The sequence below is a fragment of the Periophthalmus magnuspinnatus genome, chromosome 21, assembly GCF_009829125.3.
Source record: "Periophthalmus magnuspinnatus isolate fPerMag1 chromosome 21, fPerMag1.2.pri, whole genome shotgun sequence".
NCBI lineage: Eukaryota > Metazoa > Chordata > Actinopteri > Gobiiformes > Gobiidae > Periophthalmus > Periophthalmus magnuspinnatus.
In genome coordinates this window covers 10,611,518-10,631,423 of record NC_047146.1, presented here as the reverse complement: position 1 = coordinate 10,631,423, position 19,906 = coordinate 10,611,518, and the positions used below count along the sequence as shown (strand labels likewise).

Sequence of the window (19,906 nt, the reverse complement as noted above, 5' to 3'; positions counted from 1 at the left end):
AACGCAGCACGCCAAGAAGCCTTCAAGATTCTGTTATGTTATACAGAATTTCAATTAATTACTTCAAATATCGGTGGAATTGTGTTGTTTTACTCTCAGTTAGGGTTGTTGGTATCATTATTTGATACTAAAACGCGTATTGAAACAAGATAGTGAGAAAAAATACATGGGACAGTATTGGACATTCCCAGTTTTAGAAAGATGAACTGTTTCCATAGTGATTAATATTACAATTAAAAAGTCCTTAAAATATGGCATATAACATCAAGCTGAAACCCATGACAATCAGAACTATTGCAACACCATAGAAACCGCTATTATTTTGTGTCGAAAAGTACATTTTAGTGTCACTGTGGTCTTGAAATCAGTATCGAATATCAAGTATGACATTTTAGCATCATGGCAGTAGTCCGGCTCACTACATTTTCACCAATCCAACATAATGACCACTACCCTCATCGCCTTTTGTTTATTTTGCCTGCACTGATTCACCTTTCCATGCTTACAGCTTTCTTCGGACTCTGGCACAGTAAAGGCCCCTTTGGCTGTGCTCTTCTAAAAAGCAGCGGAACACACATGACTCCGCAGCCTCTCCCTGTGCCTGTTTATCTTTTGTTCCTGTCCTGGAGGTTGTTAACACGGGCGCACCACCTCGCTCCTTCTGCCAAACTCAGCACAAAACACCAACCCTAGAGTGGTTTCAACCCACTCTCTCACCCAAGCCCCACATGTACCGCTGTATGTCCACCAAGACGCAATAAAAACCAGTACACCTACTATTCCCTCACTATAAACCGCATTTATCAAGTATATTATGACTCCCGACGTAACCGGAGGGGTAAGTATTAAAACCAATAAGGCCTATCCCAGTGCTGTACTTGCTGTCTTCCTCTCGATGCGCTTGTTTTATGGCTCTGGGAAAAGCGCTTACGGGAGTTCCAACCGTCTTTCTCACCTTCATCCAAGCCCTATAGGTCCGCAGCTCCGGCCCCAGATGGCAGAGCACTGTGACCAATTAAAGGCTTCCCTGAGGATAGCGGCGGTTATAGCACACGCCATCTGAGCGCGTCTGTTTGTGTGCCCATCGAAGACTCCCAAACAGATCAGTGCGTTTTAAACAGTGCGAAGTCAAGCTCTATAACCTTAGAACGCTAATATGTGAAAAAAGAAGAGAGGTGACGTTAACAGTTTTGTTATGGGGATAGATTTAAACCAATGTGTGTTATTATATATTATTATAGCTTCTTGTTACACGTTATAGAAATGTATGATCAATATTTTTAGTTCCCGCGTTGTGCTTCCCAATTTTTCTGTAAGTCTGTTTTTATATCTGTGCCATTTCTCAATACAAGCAGACGTCTAGCCATTATTATAGCTGCTGTCAGTGTTTAAGTACAGTCATTTATAAATATTATTACCATAATGATATTACAAGAACATCACAGTGAAGTCATAATCTACTAACCACTGTTATATACAACTGCCATTACAACCTTTATCACAACTATAATACAGACAATTGTACACAATTTTCAACGCAAGAATCGATTGCGTAACGTTAATGTGCTACTTGCTTTGCGACCAATAGCAGAAAAAAACTACAAAATCATCCAAGTAAATATATTTTCAGAGTTATACAGTTGGGTATTTGGAGTTTTGGTTCTTATTCAGTATCCATACAGCTTGGCCTACGACGCTAAACAGGTAGACCCATAAATTGCCCTAGTCATATCTGGCTTTTGTTTCGCGCAAACACCGGGCGACAGATCTAGAGTATCACTTCATTACTGCAGTGCGCCGCGTCGCTACAAGTGGAACCTGGCCAAAGGTGTTGTCCAAATGCCAAAGTATTAGCAGCTGTTTGTGAGCGCATGAGAAATAGCATTGAGCTGCACAAAAAAGCCTATTTGTCCAATGGGAGGCGGGCGGCGGCAAGGGCTCAGCAGGCACCCATCCAGCGGGGCAGCAGATGAGGGAGCAACTGTCTGGTCCGAGCTGCCAACATTGTGGAGAATTAGGCATATGCCAGCCCCTCCCCCTTTGTTAGAAACACATACAGCCATCTATCACCGTGCACATATCCTGCAGTGGGCAGCAGGGGGCCAGGACACACAGGTGGGAGCATATGCCCACTGTCTATCATTCAATCATCCTGAAGACGAGTATATAAGGTAAAGATTGAATCATTTAAAGGAGATGTTTTATGCTAAACTGAACAGAAACAAATTTTGTGGTTTCTATTGTCAAATTGCTAGAACAATATTGACATTTACACTAAACAAAGCCTAAAATAATGATCAATGTGATGGTTTATTATGAAATACCAGAAAAGGTCTAGCCAGTGAGTTTATTTATTTACATATTGACCTTTATTTAACCAGGAAAGTACCACTGAGATTAGGAATCTCAAGGGAGTCCTGGCCCCAAAGGGGACCCTATTGTACATGTTTTCTAGGATACAAGTGATTGAAATGAGTTTCCTCAATAGGTTGGCTGCAAACTGCCTTTGAGACAGGGTGAGAAGCTTGGCCACATGAGGAGCTTGGAGTAGAGTCGCTGCTCCTTCACGTCGAGAGGAGCCGGCTGAGGTGGCTTGGGCATCTGTATCGGATGGCTCCTGGACGCCTCCCTGGGGAGGTGTCCTGGGTGTGTCCCACCGGAAGAAGGCCCCAGAGAAGACCCACGACAAGCTGGAGGGATTATGTTTCTCAGCTGGCCTATGAATGCCCACCATCTCCCACTGGGGGAGCTGAAGGAAGTGTCTGGTGTGAGGGAAGTCTTGGAGTCCCCGCTTAGACTGCTGTTCCCACGATCCAGCCCCAGATAAGTGGAAGAAGATGGATTTTTGGGCCACTAGAGTTGTAAAAAATTAAAACCAATACCAGAGCACTTTTACAACCCAATAGTAAAATTTCACATACATCTTGGCTCCAAACTTATTATTTCCTTATAAAACAGTTCCACAGCCAAATTCACTTCAGGTTTAAGGTTCAATGAACATAGAATTTTAAAGCAGATACAACATATCTTTACTATGCAAAATGGTGCCAGTATCTAGGCAGATCTCAAAGAGTCGTGATCCTCCAGTTCCCACTAGAGCTGTGCAGTTAATCAAATTCAGTCCTTTCTAATTGTCAATGATCATTTAATCGAGAGGTCTACAGCCAATTCTGTCAGCAAAAGCATGTGGTTTGGAGCAGAGTTTAGACTTGGGAGGTAGAAATGTGACTGTTTTTGTGTTAAATGGCTGTCAGTATTGTTTATGTTCAAAAATGAATGATTTTTTTGTTTTTATTCTGAGCCCAAGAGCCAAGTAATGGCAGGGTGAATAATACATTTTTTGCACCACTACCATCCTCCTGATTGTGTAATGGGACAAAAAAAGACAAGAAAACTGTCATGGGTTGTCTCACAAGACAGCCAGTTAAAATTCTTACTTAGCGCCTTGAGGTCGGAAAATCTAAATTACTTCACTGTTTTGTTATTCTGCTCAATAGTGGGCATAGATAGTGACAATCATGATATTTGCGCTGGCTTCGTGTAGACCTCTAGCGTAATGTGTCCTTGTGAGCGATTTGAGGTATTTGTCAGTCTGAGTGTGCATTATAAAACAGTGGCTTGTCCTTGAGTCAAAGCTTTGGGCCCATAAACTTTTTCAACCACCGCTGCTGCTGCTACTTCAACAGAATCAGTCTTCCCGCATTTTACTCTCCCCATTAATAAGTACACAGCCCGCGGCGAACACTCTTCAGCCCAAATTGTAATCTATTAAAGACACTTTAACTAAACCTCTGCTTCCCATTACAAATAATCACACCGGGAAGTACGTGTTAATGAGCTGGGAGCAATGAAGGTGTTCAGGCTCTTAACGTTTCTGTAAAGTGTATCACAAGAAAGCAACAAGGTCGTTATATTGAACTGATGCTGTATGGTTTTGCTCACCATATGGAAGTCTGTATCTGCCAGGCCAAGTGATGAACAGTCATATATTAAATTCAAAAATGGCAAAAGAAAATTGAATTCTGTCAACTGGAGGATTTTTTTTCGTTTTGCCCTTAATTAGGTTCTTCATTTCTGATAGAGTTCTGGTAAGTCACTGCCTTGTATCTGTCTGAAACTAACACACCCTAGTTGTTTACAGTAAGGAGCATCTGTTATTTAACTACCCCGAGGTGTGAACTGTCACCTGAGTCATGATCTTTTGCATGATCGTTCAAGCCCCAAATGGATGATATGAGGCAGTGACTTACCAGAACCTGTCAGAACTGAAGAAGCTACTTGGATGAGTGGCAAAAAGTACTTACTCTTTTGTCCAGTTGACAGAATTCAATTTTCTTCTGATATGGAACCTACTTGAATGACTGAGGGATTACACAGACATCTTTCGAACTAAATTGAAAAGAAGTTTTATGTCAAATGCCCCTCCTGACCAGACCTTTTAAAATTATGCACACTTGGGACAGTGCAAAGTTCACAAGCTTCCATGTGGTTCAATTCAGCTAAAAATGAACCCTTTGGCAGGAAACTTATAGAGGGATTATGTAACTTTTCCAATGGAGGGTCCGCTACCTGCTTGTCTCCATGGATATGTTATTGCTAAACCAGAGAAGTTACATTTAAAAGTGTAGTTCTTAATAACGCTTAATAGTGGTGAAAGATAATAACACTTGAGAATGTAGGAGTTCGAGCCACATTTAAAGAGAAAAATTGTTCAACAAAATATTCAAGTCAGCGGGTTCCTTTTGTCCTCCATTTTGCGAAACCTTGAACTACTTTTTTTGATAATGGCAGATTTCAGCTCTGCCATTTTAACTGAGAAAGTATTATGTAGAATAGAATGAAAAAAGAAATACATTTTGCTAAAGTTGCTCATGAAATACAGCTGCTTTTTATCAATTTTATGATCTCTGCCTGATTTGACTTTTTGATTTGAATTGCTGTTCCCAAAGCTTGAAACCCTTTCATATTTTTTCTCCCCTACATGTATTAAGAAAAAAATAAATCAACAAGTGTTACATTATTACATTACAATACGTTATTATTGTGGTCACTAATCAAACCCTGTAGCTACAATTTTAATGAGCAGCAATAACAAAGAGGTCTGTATTGTCATGTTGTAGCCGGTGCCCATCGCAGCGTTGCATCCACACAATACTTATTTGTGTTTAGGTCAACAGGGGCGATCAGATAAAAAGCTCGCACTGCTAAGAACCCTGTGTCCTTCTTTGTGCTAAGATAAGGCTTCAAAGCAGCTGCCAACATCAAACAATGTAACAGCAAAATGAGTGTCCGGGATCAGGAGAGAACCAGTCCTGCAGGCTTTCACTTTTACCAACACACACATTTTAAATTTGCACAAACAGTCATTAGCACATCCATTCACATCCATATTAATGCACAAATATATTCAAACTGGGGCCGACTTCTGTTAATCTCACATAGAAGAGGCAGAGCAGGACCCCCGAGGGTTGCTAAGCTAATCAAGTCAACCGCAGCAGCACTGGCTCGTGTTTAGCCCATTATGTAAAAGCTAATAATATAAACATATAGGCACATGTGCTTAATGTCACAATAAGTGCATTAAATAACATTGTGTGGGTAGATAAATAGTGATAAATGTAAGATTATCCTATAGGAAGCACAGAGAGCGCAGCAAAGCACAGCCAATATTCTTATATAAATTGGCATCTTTCGGAAAAGTTTAGTTTTTTTCACACCAAACAGGAAAAAACATTGCTGTACAGTGAGGTATATAAAAAGCAGGTTATGAAATAGCTATGCATTTGTCACCTTCACCTATTTGTGGTCATAATATTATGGCTCATCGGTGCATAGAAAGTTCAAACAAGCATGTAGCATTTTTAATTGGAGGAAATGGTCTACTGTAGGACACACACTCACTCAGATCACTTGTCCTTGTGCATCAAAAACACTAGTGGTCCTTGCTCTGTTTGCATAAATCAAAATAATAGGATGTGCGAATATGCAGGTCAGGTTTGGAGGAGTTATCAGGAGTCCACTGTGAATTGATTACGAGCCACTGAACTCTCTCAGCCATATCATAACTGCAAAGGTAATACTTAAAAGCAGTCATGACCTCTGCATGGGCCCGGACAGGGGGGATTATTTATTTGCACTAAATTTGTTCTTAATTTTCAGAAAAGAAGTGAAGAAAGAGAAGTATATTTATAAGGTTTATTTTATACATCTTGGATATGGTTAAGATATAGTTAACTCTATGTACAAAGTTTAGCTAAGCTGGTAGCATGACTGTGTTGCATTAAAGGCTTTAGTATTCATATTGTACTCTTCCTGCATTACAAACAAGCAAACGTCCTCTAGGCATGTGCGAAAAGGTGTTTAATCCAGATGCCCTTCCTTTACAACCCTGTCCATTTACCAAGAATACGAATACGACACAATGTAGACCACATAATGACCTCTTCCATTTTACTTTTATGAACTTGAAGTTAGAAGTTTATCCTCTTCACTTAAAATATTTGGCTGTGTGACCCTCTCTAAGGCGTACCATCACTTTTTCTTCTCTTGAGTGCTGATGTCTTCTACCTCTTAATTCTGACTTGCACTTCTAACCTCCAAAAGCTTGAGTTCACCGTACAAGTGTCATCGAGCGGTAGCAGCAGTTAGCCTGTGGGACACTTTGCCTTCCCTCACCCCCCTCCTTCTCCCCTCTCTGTAGTGGTGTATTATTCAGGGTGCTACATGTCCTGTTCTGTCCCAGTATTGTCTGTCGCGGCGGTGATCTGAGTGCTGTTAAAGGCTCTTCAGTCATGTTCAGTGGAAGCATGTGTTCCAATGGGAGCACTACAGCGTCACCACTCTCTGACTCAATTATGGCCGCCACATCTCTCCTGACTGACAGCCTGCTGGTGTGGGACTCTGGATGGTTTGTATCGTCAGTTCACTCATGACTTGTACTATATGTGAATATTGGAAAAGTAGTCAGCTATTAGTAAATAACAACAGTAACAGATGGTATACATTAGCATTTGAAAATTGACATAAAATAAGTTTTGGCAGAGCCTGAGTAAATGCATAGATTTTAAATATTTAGATATTTATGTAATGTTGCAATTAGCATTTTATAAGTTGAGCAAGAGACTAAATTAATGAGCTGCACAATATATAAAAACCAAATCGAAATATGAGTTGGAGCAATTCTCAAATGACAATGGCTGTGTTTATTCAGAAAAAAGAATGTCCTCTGTAAACAACAAAAGATTCTGTCTTTTTATAGAAAATCTTGCATGTGGTTCAGATATTCTGAAATATATGGGATTCTTGTATTAGTTTATCAGTTAATAATCTCCAAAACGCAAATGGTCCTACAGTTGTTAACAATGTACCCTCAGAATCAGCAGAATCCTACTTTTTAAACATAAACTTCAAATCCAACTGCAATACTTGTCACAAAAATCAAAATAGTGCAGCCCTTATTAATGTCCTTCACAGCTTGTCAAAAGAACAATGTTAGATGTCATATTAGAAGGTAATAATATACTATCTACAATGACAACGGAGCTCTCACTAATTTAGGAACCTAATTGGGTTGGACAACTCCAGTGCTTAACTATTATAGTAGCAATTAATGTGTAATGGGTTAAGTCTGTACATGGGTTGCTGCCAGTCCAAACCTCAGAGACATGTTATGAAATAGAAGATATTGGGTATAATTAAAATAGCCAATCTGTATCCTTTTCAATTTAATGTCCCTTGTAATGCTTTGGATGCTGTACCTACGTCACCAGTGAAGGGGTTGTTGAGCCCAGAGCCCTGTCGGCTGAAGTAGATGAGATGTGCAAAGAAAATGGCAAGCCAGACCAAGTGATGAAATCTCTCTCCATCTGGAGCGCTGCCTGGTCCCAGGCTTTAGAGCTCTGCACACACATTTCCACACAGAGCAACACACGACACAGGCAATGTAATTCTAAATGAAACCGAGAGGTGACACTGAGGCCATAGAGATACAGGGGGGAGGGAGAGAGGGGGGAGGACAAGAGGGACAAAAAGATAAACTGCACATGGGCCGCTGGTCAAAATCAATAGCAGCAAACAGATACAAGTTCCCCTGTCCATTCATCTGCATTGTCTCTTTAAATTGTCTTAATCCAGAGTGGGCTGTCTCTTTTTCTTTGAGACTAATGTTGTTATACATAACCATGCAATTTATTCAGAAGCAGAATATGACAAAGTACTTCAGACATTCCACACTTTTTATGGAAACAGGGAGAAGATACTATTTTGGTACACTAGTACACACATCATTTAACCCTGAACAGTGCTGGAACATAATGAAGTAAAAGTAATAAAGTACTGTGCTTGAATACACATTTTGGGTTTTTGTACTTGATTTAAGTACATTTTAAGGTGGATACTTTTACTTCACTACATTTGAGAGCAGGTATTTATACTTTCAACTACTTGAAGAGGACTGAAAAGTAAAAGTATTTATTATTACAGTTTGAAACCTGCTGAAAAGGCTGAGGGCTTTATTTTGAACACGCTTCTAGTTTGAGCAAACACAAATATACAAATAAAAGTAGCTAGGAAAAAATATTGATTTAATTGTTTCTTTAAAAAATTCAGCACAAATCTTTATCAAAATCACTACATTGGAGGCTTTATTAGATCTTAAAATCTGCACGAAATACTTAAATTTACTTAAAGAGTAAAAAGTAAAACGTGTACTTTAATGCATTTACTTGAGTAGATTTGTTGATGTGACATTGGCGTATAACATAAATCTATAACATACTTCATTAATGTTATGAGTAAACCTGGCAATCATTTTAGTACAGGGAACACCCATAAGAGGTCTTGTTGCTATGCTATACCTATGATAGTACACTCCAAATAGTCCCATTTTTAACTTTTGTTTTATTCAATAAAATAAATTGACTAGCTCCACTACCACCGTCACCATATTTCTCTGCCTTTTCTGATTCAATCCCTTCCATCTTATACCCGCTCCTCCAATCTCCTGTAATGAAGTCTGACTCTGAGTCTTATTGACATATCCATATACCTGGACCTCCATGGCCGGTGGAGGGTTGAGTCGGGAGTCCCAGGATTGATGGAGAGGTGCGGGGAAAGAGCAGTGGTAGTGCAGGGCGCGGCTGGGTGTCACTCGGTGTAAAATATAGAATGCAAGATGACATCTCCGGATTTGGTGTATCTCATTAAGTGAAGTAGAGGAGTGAGACTTGGCAGCCCCCACTTCTCCATGAAAGTGCAGGCAGAGACACAAATCACACACACACACACTCACACACGCACACGCTAGCTCAGCACTAAAACTACCACCAATACTACTCTGTATGTGCCACCACATGCATATATTTACATAAGAGTACTGCTTAGACTATGGGTTACCTTAATTTGATGCGAGGAGTGTTTTAAAAAATAATAGAACCAAAATTAGCTAAACACAGTCAGTGGTAAATAACATAACACAATTTTTATTTCAAGCCTCCATTTATATACTGCATAAAGTGTAGGGGGAACACTTGTCACTCCTGACACCTGGCACTGTCTAGTGAATCTAAATTGGCCTTAGTGAATGAATTAGAGTGTGAACTGTCTGTCATAGTCTGCCTCTAAATCAAGCACAGGTTACAGGTGCAGTATGTAACTTCTGTGGGGAACGGTTGTCTCCCTGGGGATGTTATTGCTTGGCTTGGTAGGTTCCAAAATTTGGCATTAAGCTCAGTCTTTTCGGTTGGTTATTCAGTTGCAGATGTAAATATAACATAAACACACATTCTCATTGTGAGTCTCTCTACAGATCTGACCTGTAACTTGGCATCATCCGATTGTCTCTATGGAGATTTGATTACCAGCGATTGAGCCTGTCTGCACTATAGATTTATTTTTAGATCGGACTGTCTGAGGTTTACATCAAATCATTTCAAGTTGTTTATTAAGTGGGGAAGAATGTAAGAATATAATTGACAAACTATTCATGTACTATTTGCGTAAAAGAGTTATACTTTTCACTCTGATCTCACAATCTACCTTTAGTTTTTCCTCCATATTTGAACTTTACAGCCTTGAAAACACACTAAAACCATGACAATTTTGCTCAAACATTAGACTATAGTTAAGAATTCCCAGGACAAGTTTTATAAAATTCATTCTTTCACTCGTTCATACCATTAGACCAATTCAAATCAGTATAGATAAATTTAAATATGCACCATTTTGTCTCCGTGCCCTATGACGCTGAAGCACGCCGCCAACACAGATAAACACTACTTGCCCTTGAATACTTGGTAAACAGTCTGCGTGCTACAGTTAAGGCTATGGAAAAGGGATCCATTCTGACTGGACAATTTACAAAAGAATAAATGCTGCAAATATTCCGACTAAGGAAGAAGCTATCTCCTGAAACTTTTGCTGCAGGTTGTGAGGAAAAAGAATTTCCACTGTTTACTTTCGTTATAATTGAAATTCTTAGGCCCTTTCTTCTTCCCACTCCTTTTCTCTGCCTTCTCAATTTGTGCTGGCTAATTGCATTTGGATCTTGTATGGCGGCTAGTAACTGCATTAACCCTGGAAGTCACATCACACTATTTAAAACTCACCCCCTATAGCGTCAGTTGTACTGTGGGGATTGCCTGGGGAAACCTGTAGCCAATCACATCGCAGCGGAGAGGAACAGCTCATCATTTATTGGTCACACACTTCAATTTCGAATGCCCCCTCATCCTAACACAGCCACTGCTCCCCTCTTTAAAGAATTATTGCCCAGTTATTACTTTCACTCAATTGAAAACGAATTCTGTTTAAAGTTGTTACACTGCATTAAAGGAACACTCTGTAACTTTCCTAATGGTGGGTCCATCAGCAGCTCGGCCCAACGAAGCGGTTATTGCTTTGCCCAGAATCTATTTAAAAATGCATTCGACTTGTCTCATTTAATGTAGTAACTGTTTTAATTGCAAAAAGATAACAGAAATTTGTGTCAGCAGATCGAGACGTTTAAAGCCACACTGCAGAACATTCCAGGCGAGGCAGTAACATCAGCGTGAAGACCAAAACGAGGTGTGACTTCAAATCTAAAAGCTAAATTGAATAGTTTACACAATACACTGTTCAAAACCCAAACCCAGCCATACAAGCGAAACAGTGAGGCCCAGAACGTCTGCCAAGTCTATTTGGTTTTATGGATCAATCCATTATTTTTACAGTTCGTCCCAAATTACACGTGTATAAATATTACCATCTTTTCCTATTCACAACATATTTTCCAAAGCTCAGTTCCCCCACAGATGGATATGTGCTTTTCCCGTACCTATAGCGGACCAAACAATGCAGCATAAAACTTCACTATAGAAAGATTTACCAAGTCTCCTGCTCCCTGGTCCTGATACTATATTACTACAAGACCGGAAACAGATGCCTCCTGCCAAATGCTGTGGCTATAATTTGCCTGTAGGTGTATTTGCCAGAAGAGTGACGCATGGCCATAGGAGGTGACTGTGTGTTGGAGTTCTATGTTGACCATCTTGTTTGGAGCGTGCTGTTCTGCAAGCGGTTGGACATGTTACACACAGACTGGTGCGTAGGCTAAGGACAAGCGCCATGGCTATGTCAGCCTGTTGTCCTTTTTCTCCTGCAATCTGAAGAGTAGGTGGGAGTCATACAATCCTATACAAATGTGCGCAAATGTGTACAACGAACGCGCCAGAGGGAGGTTTCGTCAGACGCATTCTGTTCATCATCAGAGGAGAAATACCAGTCACTTTTTGGCCTTACGAGTGACAAAACTAACTATTGTGTTTAAGTGCCAAGATGCTGATAAATGAGCTCTCAAGAAACCAAGGAAGATCTATGTGGTTAATTAGGCGCACATATTTTGAGCTTGTTAATGCATTCTCTATTGAGTGCTAAGACTCATTTACATGTTGTGCAATCAAAGGTCGACTCAGTTCGTTGCCTAAATAGAATGACATATAGAGCAACACAGCCTTTTATTACAAGATGCTGAGGTGAGAATATAAATTAGTCGACTAAATCAAATTGTCGCCAAGATGTGCAACTGAACCGTGTCAAGGCAAAGCAACATTTTGGGTGTATTCCAAGGAAAAAATACATGAATGCTCTCATCTACAGCAGGGAACAAAATACACAGGTTAGAATCAATCTTTTGCATATAAACAGAGAAAATTTGTCTTTTTCTAACTTTAACTAAAAGATGATATCGTATTGCATTGCAGTACACTTTTAAAATGCATATTAAAGGTCCTGTATTACACAAAATTGGCTTGTGTGAGCTTTAAGTCGTGTTAAAACGTCTACTTCCTCAATTTTACCTGGAGTTGTGTTTTGTTTCACTCACACATGTTTGAGTAATCCTGGTTTATTAGTTTATCTACATCTCCAAAGCTCAAAACGCTCTGTTCCACCTTGTGATGTCATGAAGCGGTAAGTTAACAGCTACCATTTACCTTTTGTTTAGTAGAGATTAGTAGAGATTCCACGGCTGAAATGATCCAAATGCTTCTGATAAAAGTGTAGGAAGTTTAAAAACACAGTAGAGCACTTCCTGTATTACCACATGACATCACAAGGTAGAACGGGGCATTTTCTGTTTGTGAGAAGAACTCTCCCTAAATATGCAGGATTTGTGAGTTAAACATGTAGATAATAGCATAATATGAGCCCTTTAAAACTTCTACTACTACATTTTTTTACCAGTTCGGTATTGATAGTAGTAGTAGTAGTAGTAACATGCCTTTACTTGTAGCTAGAGCTTACCCACTATATATTGTATTATTGTTGTAGTTATACTAATATATGGTAAAAATGTGTGGGAAAAGAGCAGATGTAATCACGACTCTTCCAAACTTCCAAACTTCCAATTTCCGATCATTGCACTTGTGGGAATTTCTCCTTTTCTAATCACTGTAATCTAATATCTTTGTGCTGAAGCATTTCCACTGATGAGGATATTAATCATACGTTCCTATTATACGGATATGGTTTTGACATCGGTGTACAATTTCAAGTGGTTTCGTTGGCTCCATACACCGCTACTGGAGGTGTTAATAGTATCACTCTCCTGCCATTTCCCACCGAACCCAATAATAGGCTCTGCTCATTCTGTAGGCTAATGCATGAATCACATTTGTCCAGTTTCTGCTGTAGCTATACGGAAAAGTAGCCCTCCCATATAAAATCCTATATAGCAGGTTACAGAACCCCATTGTGTAAGGTAATTCTTCGTCTTCCTTTACATCACCCACCATTTAGTACAATCCGTAATTCAAACTCTAGTGTCAATTATTCTTTTCATGCTCAGAACCATTACCGTGCCGCCGCAAGCAAAACTGGCACTTGGCGGGCTGCAAAAGAGCTACATTTTATTTGATTAATTTTGGTATCACTGGGGGTATAAACGCCGCACGCTGCTAGCCTAAAAAAGAACAGTGTCACATTTCCCATTGAGGAAGCGAGCGAATCGTTTTTCCCACACAATTGGAGCGGCTCGTTGCACAGCTGTGTCGCCCCGAATCGCCTTGTCATCCCTAAACAATACAACATCGTCACAGTATCAGCCCGCTGACTCTCCAGGTGTGCAGGGAGAGACGGAGAAACTGAGATCTTCCCCAGGCAATTTAGAGATCGGGTTTCGAGTGTGCTTTGTGCTCAGGGGTGACTATAGTAAGGGCACATCTTATGATTAAGCCTGTATGGAGCAGTCGGGGCACAAATTACCGGTTGGCCTTGTAACCCTGCCATTAACCCGCCCACCTCAATGCCAGTGTAGTAGTCATGCAGCATGTAGGGCACTGCCTCTTCAGCTTTATTGGCCTGGCCTCAGGGTGCACTACGTCTGACGCATATTTTAACATATATTACCAGTGGTGGAACAAGTAATCAATTTTGTTACTTAAGTAAAAGTACAGATACCGGAGCAAACAAATACCCAAGTAAAAGTAAAACTATCAAATGAAAAAATCTACCCTAAAAGTATTTAAGTATCTGCTTTAAATGTACTTAAAGAGTAAAGGTAAAAGTATTTCGTGCAGATTTTGAGGTCTTGGAACACGTCAAATGTAGTGATTTTGATGAAAATTTGTTCTGAATTCTGTTAAGTAGAAACAACTGAATCGATCTTTGTATATTTTTGTTTGCTTAAACCATGAATGCATTAAAAATCAACCCCTCAGCCTTTTCAGCAGGTCTCACACAATAGTAAAAAAAAAAAGTCCAATTCAAAAATATAGTGCAGTAGAAAGTACAGATATCTGCTCTCAAATGCAGTGAAGTAGTAAAAAGTATCTACTTTAACATTTACGAGTAGGTGTCTGTACAAGTAAAGTGCTGTACATTACTAGCTTGTATAGTATGTTATGTTGAAAGAGGAATTTAAAGCTGTACTATGTAACTTGTTTTGGTTGAGGATTCTTCAATGTGACATCCAACTTCTCTATCTACATACAGAGCAGCAGGTGGCACCACTAGGTCAAGTAAGTTATAGGTCAGATCTGTGGAGAGATGTATATTTAATGTCATACTGTGGCATATTCCATACAAATGAGTGACATCTCTGAAGACAGAATTCATAGTAGCAAAGTAATTCTACAGATACAGAAATCACATATCAATTTGATACTATAATCCCAGATGTCCTTTCTAATCCTTCTTTACCAATTTAAATTTGAAGCTGGCACAGAAAGCATGGCACTGGCTTATGTAGAACCCAGAGTAGCTAAGTTTAATTGGTGTAAAAAGTACATATTCACAGAAAAGAACTTAACACGCGCAGCTCGATGGAAATTGAAATCACCCAGAGATAGTAGTGAGAGTAGAGATTTCAAACACCATTTTTAAACAGCTGTGAGCAGAAATCGAAGAATAGGCCGGATATTGAAGTGTTATCTGTTCTTCTTGTTAGCGTCTTAATTGTGAAATGTGCAAAAGTTCCGATATAACCGAGGGCAACACATTCATTCTTTTTAACAGGGCATATCACAGCTTCTTGGCCCCTTTTAAGAAAACACTAGGAAACAAGTTGGTTTGGGATTGAACATTTTCTCTGTATCCTAACTCATGCATCAAGCTGTCTTGTGGCCACTCTGGTCTCAACGAACCGCAATAGTTTGTCTAAATTTGCCTTCACCTACTAGACTACTTCATTTCAATAGCCTATTCCATTCATTTTTCTGTCACTGGTCACAACATTACGGCTCATTGGCTGAACAAAAGTGACATAGTAAAGAATCACTTGCTGGCATCCACTTTTCCTTCACTCTCCACACAGTTTCCCTCGCTAAGAACTACATGACTCGGCCTTGGTCCTTTTTGCCTCGACTACAACACTTCTGATAATTGAAATGACAGTCTGAAGGACAGGAGGGGTGCAGGGGGACAGGAGGGGGAATGAGGCTGGGAGAATGTTTGACAACAATGGTCCAAGGAAGTGCGAAGCTGCCAAGATATGTCAGAGGAATCCATAACGTCGCAGCGAGAGGAGCAACCCCGTCGTGACCCTGTGACCTTTCCAAGTGGGTTAAGAGGTCACGGATATGGAGAGAGGCTGAGATAACCAACTCCTCTCCACCCCTCCTCATGCCCTGAAGTCTGGCTTATGAACACGTCTATAAATACTAGCTGTTATCACAAGTGCCGTTGTACTGCACCCTGCCTGAGAGCCCTGCCCCACATTCAAGTGAGACTGCAAAGACATTCTTAATACCACACGCTCTATCCAGTACTATTAGAATAAGAGACTACATCAATTTGGTGAAACGGTATTAATACTTAGCGAACTCAGACCTAGTCCCCTGTAATCACAACTTGGTCCTAGGTCAAGTTTTCTCAGAACCTGCTATGATTCAATGCATTTGTAACTTGCTGGATAACTTCCCTCCAAAATAGAGCTAATATTTGCCTTCACTTCACCTGTTATTACCCAAAACATGCACAATAGACCAATTCTCCAAATATTCTTGACACACACGCTCCACACTCCAGAAATGAGTCTATGGACTGGGTGTTGCACAGTTGTTACCCAGTGCTACTTTAGGGATGGGTCAAATACAGAGGACAAATATCCCTACATGGACAATGAATGAAGTCAACAAATACAAAATAATGTTAAGCCTAATTGTTGTACATGTACACTACAACACTGATTAAAATAACATAAAAGTATAGACACTAGGGCTAAGGTCAGTTAAATGGAGTTTCCTCTATATACATGCATAATGAATTTCATTTTCAACTGCTGGGTCAAGGCTCTTAAGTGGGTGGTATAAAATTCATAAGGACATGAAATCAATATTAGTCCTCCTATTCTAACTCATATTCCATGTGTACATTTGTTAATATATTGATTTTTAAGTAAATGAAGAATAAAAGTCCTAAAAACACTGCTTCATAAAAATGACAGAACACAATAATGACCAAGGACGAAATTGAGGAAGAAAATTTTGAACAGCTGCGAGCCATCAGTGTACGTAAGGAATAAGCCAAAATGCAGAGTGTTCTGGAAACATCCCTCTGTTTTGATGAAACACATTGACAAAATCTAAGTGAAACTCGGAATTAACCAAACAATGTCCAAGCAGTGCCAGTGTTTCATAATTGGTATCATGGCAGACAAAGCATGACAATATTTCATGAAGATTATTTCGAAAATGATTCCTAATTACGACTGAAACATTAAAAATCAACTTTAAACACAAAGATTTGCTTCATTTTCACATAGTGCACATTTCATTATTAATGTGACAGTTAGCCTTGAAGCTAAACACGGCCTATAGCTGTCAGTTTGGAGTTGGTTTGCCCTTTGACCTCAAGAGGAAGGTCACGCACTCCAGTCATGAAGGCACGCAGTTATGAATGGCATGAAATCCCCTACTATGGCAGCTGCGTACTGCTCAGAAGCGACCCGGCCTTGGTCTAAATAAGTGATTGAAATTCCCCCAGCACATGGAGCATGTCTCAGAAACAGATCTACAGAAATTTAGGCAAAGACATGTTGTGTACCGACAGTTTTTAGGCATCACTTCCCGACTTAGAACAGGTGTTTTTGACATGGAAAGACAGATTTTTTCCTGTTTGTAGTTTCAGTTGAAGATGACAGATGTTTAAAGTTTGTATTGAATATTTAACAGTATATATTTTTAAACAGGAATGACACTGATGACTGTGAAACATGTGACACAGATACCATCTTCATACCAATATGGACTAATATATGCAACAGATGATGTTTTTTAACAGCCCACTTACTATAAACTGGAAGTCATATGCTCAAACTGCGCAATGATCTTAAGTGGAGAATAGTAGCCCGTGTTGTACGTCAGTGTTTCCAGTGAGGTGGAAAAAAACTGTACGATTATTTATTTTGATTTTGCCTTTAAATATTCAGATGGTAGTACACTAGGCAGGCAGCAAAGTTTTTCTAAAAAGTATGTTGCTTGTCAGAAAAGTCAACAAAAGTAAAAGTAAATCTCTCTTGTATACTTTGAAATATCGGCACGTTTGAAAAAGTAGTTGGTGCCAAGGATTCTCACTGGGTTTCTGTACATTTCAAAGGTAAATGCAAAGTTCTTCATAGACAATGAATATGAGAGAAGCTGACTGTAAAGTGTATCCTCCCTCAGACCAATAGAACTACTTAGATTGACTCCACGAAGCAGACTAAATGAAAAAAAAATGAATATTGAAACAGATAAAAGTTTAAAGTAGGGCTCTAACAGGGCTATACCGTTACTTTAGGACAGAAAGTGAAAGGCACAGTACCTGCCTTAAAACGTGATTAGCAGAAATAGTTCATCGTTTGCAAAGGTCCAAACTTATTCCTCCTTTCCCAGAATTATAATTGTTCACTGCAATGAGTTTATAAGTGCTTTCATAATGTTCGGTGGTCGGAGATTTGCTGTCATAATAATGCTAACAGCCGATTGCATAGCGGTTGGCTTAACTTCTTTACAATTAGATGCAGGTCTCAATTTTTATAGCTGTCCTGGCAAGACAAACATTTCTTTATAAAAACAAACAGGTACTGGCCCTTCAGCTATTTCTGCTATAACAATATTTCTAAAGGCTCAACTTCTTGTCTGTTCTTGTTTATATTATAGGGACTCAATCAACATGCGGCGTTTCTCCTTATAGACTGGTCAAACTTACTGGTGAGGTTGGTGCGGGCGCTGTAGGAGCCCAGGTAGCGTCCATCTGTGTTGGGGGTGTAGCACTCGAACAGCCCCTGATCCCTGGCTTGCACTTTGGTGATGTGGAGCACAGCCGAGTCTCGGGTCAGGCGTTCCACGTAGATTTCCTTGTTGTTGACCCTCTGGGAGTACACAGCGTAGGCGTAGTTTTGCTGCGCCGTGCTCACGATGCGGATCTCCCTGTCTGGAGCCGATGGCAGGTACATGGACCACTCAAAGTCCTGCTCCACGCCCTCCTTGTATCCTGTCACGTTGCACCAGATGGTCACATGAGAGCCCTCCGTCCGGATCAGCGGGCCGCTCTGCACCGTCACCACTCTCTGAGCCACGGCAACACCAGCTACACAGAAACAAGAAAAAAAAAGTTTAGTTAAATCAGAGACAAGAGGTGGATGAAATGTCAAAAGGATTTTCTTAAAGCCAGATGATGATTTCGAGTCATGTGTATTTTTCTATCGCTTGTAACTTGTAGCTACTTGTATCATCTCCTCCTTTTAAAACTAGGAGTTAACTCTTCACTGTGATTGGTTAAATCCATCTGTCACTCACTCAGAACATGACAGGAGAATACATGACATAGAGCTGCATTAAACAGATAAACATTAGATCACAATATATACTAAAATAGCTTAATCTTAAAAGGATAAAATCACCATATCATCCAGCCCTACACAATAAGATATGTCAGTGTAGTGACAGGGCAGGCGTGGTTCTGTGGATTCTTCTATTCAAAGATACATTAAAAGAAATCCATCATGCTTCTTTTGCACATTATGCACATTTGTCAGTTGTTTTGGACTGATCAAAACGGTCATTCAAATCAACGCCCACCTATAAAGTGTAGGAGCTAAAGTTTTAGACAGGTGTGAAATAAATATCCATGAATGCAAATGAATACACTGTTCTCTCCACATTTCCAGCCTCCTGTGAGAATCTAGCCACAATGTTAAACCTAAATAAAAGGAGCACTATGTAACTTTTTTGGGCTTTGCATGATTGGAGTGTTCCACAGTATGACATTAAACTAATCTATCTCCATGGGTACAAGGAGATATAACGCCACCAAGCCAAGTTACAGGTCAGAAAAGGGTCAAAAAATACTCCTGTAAGATAGTTCCAGACAAAGCAATAACATCTCCATGGAGAAACACACCACAAAAGTTACATAGTGCACCTTTAAGTCATCTTTCTTTAAATATGAACCCAGTAAGCACTTTTGGAGTTTTTGCATCACCATCTTGACAGTAAAACATTTAGTTACAAACACATTTCAAAATTCAGCTCAAGGTTGAGTTTATGCGGCGCACGTCTTCTTGCATACAGATGAGGCCCAGCATTGAGGAGCGCGTGGCTGAGGTGTGGGCAAACACGCTCCCACAACATACGCTCTGGAACACCACTAAAACCACTTGCTACATCCATCCGCGTTAACTCTTTCTGTCTGGCCCACACGCTGTTACATGTTAACCCTTGGATGTAGGGACAAGGCACGCAGCTGCAGTAGGGGAGAGAGGGGCAGGCCATCTGGGATTCAGTGGATAAGAGGTCAGAGCTCTGGTACCAAACATGGCAGCCGCGCATGCAAGAACCGTGTCGGCTCTAAGCGACTACAGGTGCTTTGTGAGGGCGTAAGTACCGCTTTGCTCGTCACGCGGAGTAACTTTCGTCCACAGCCAAGGAGAGAAACAAGGAGGGATACA

General features: G+C 40.1%; 1 protein-coding gene across 1 annotated transcript in view; it reads right to left on the bottom strand.

Moving 5' to 3' along the window:
* igsf3 (immunoglobulin superfamily, member 3) overlaps positions 1-19,906 on the bottom strand; it is a 108,061-nt gene that overhangs the window by 64,270 nt on the left and 23,885 nt on the right. Inside the window, exon 2 of the mRNA XM_033987240.2 lies at positions 18,166-18,546. Within this exon, the coding sequence (XP_033843131.1) occupies positions 18,166-18,546 (381 nt within the window). The remainder of the gene's footprint in view (positions 1-18,165; positions 18,547-19,906) is intronic.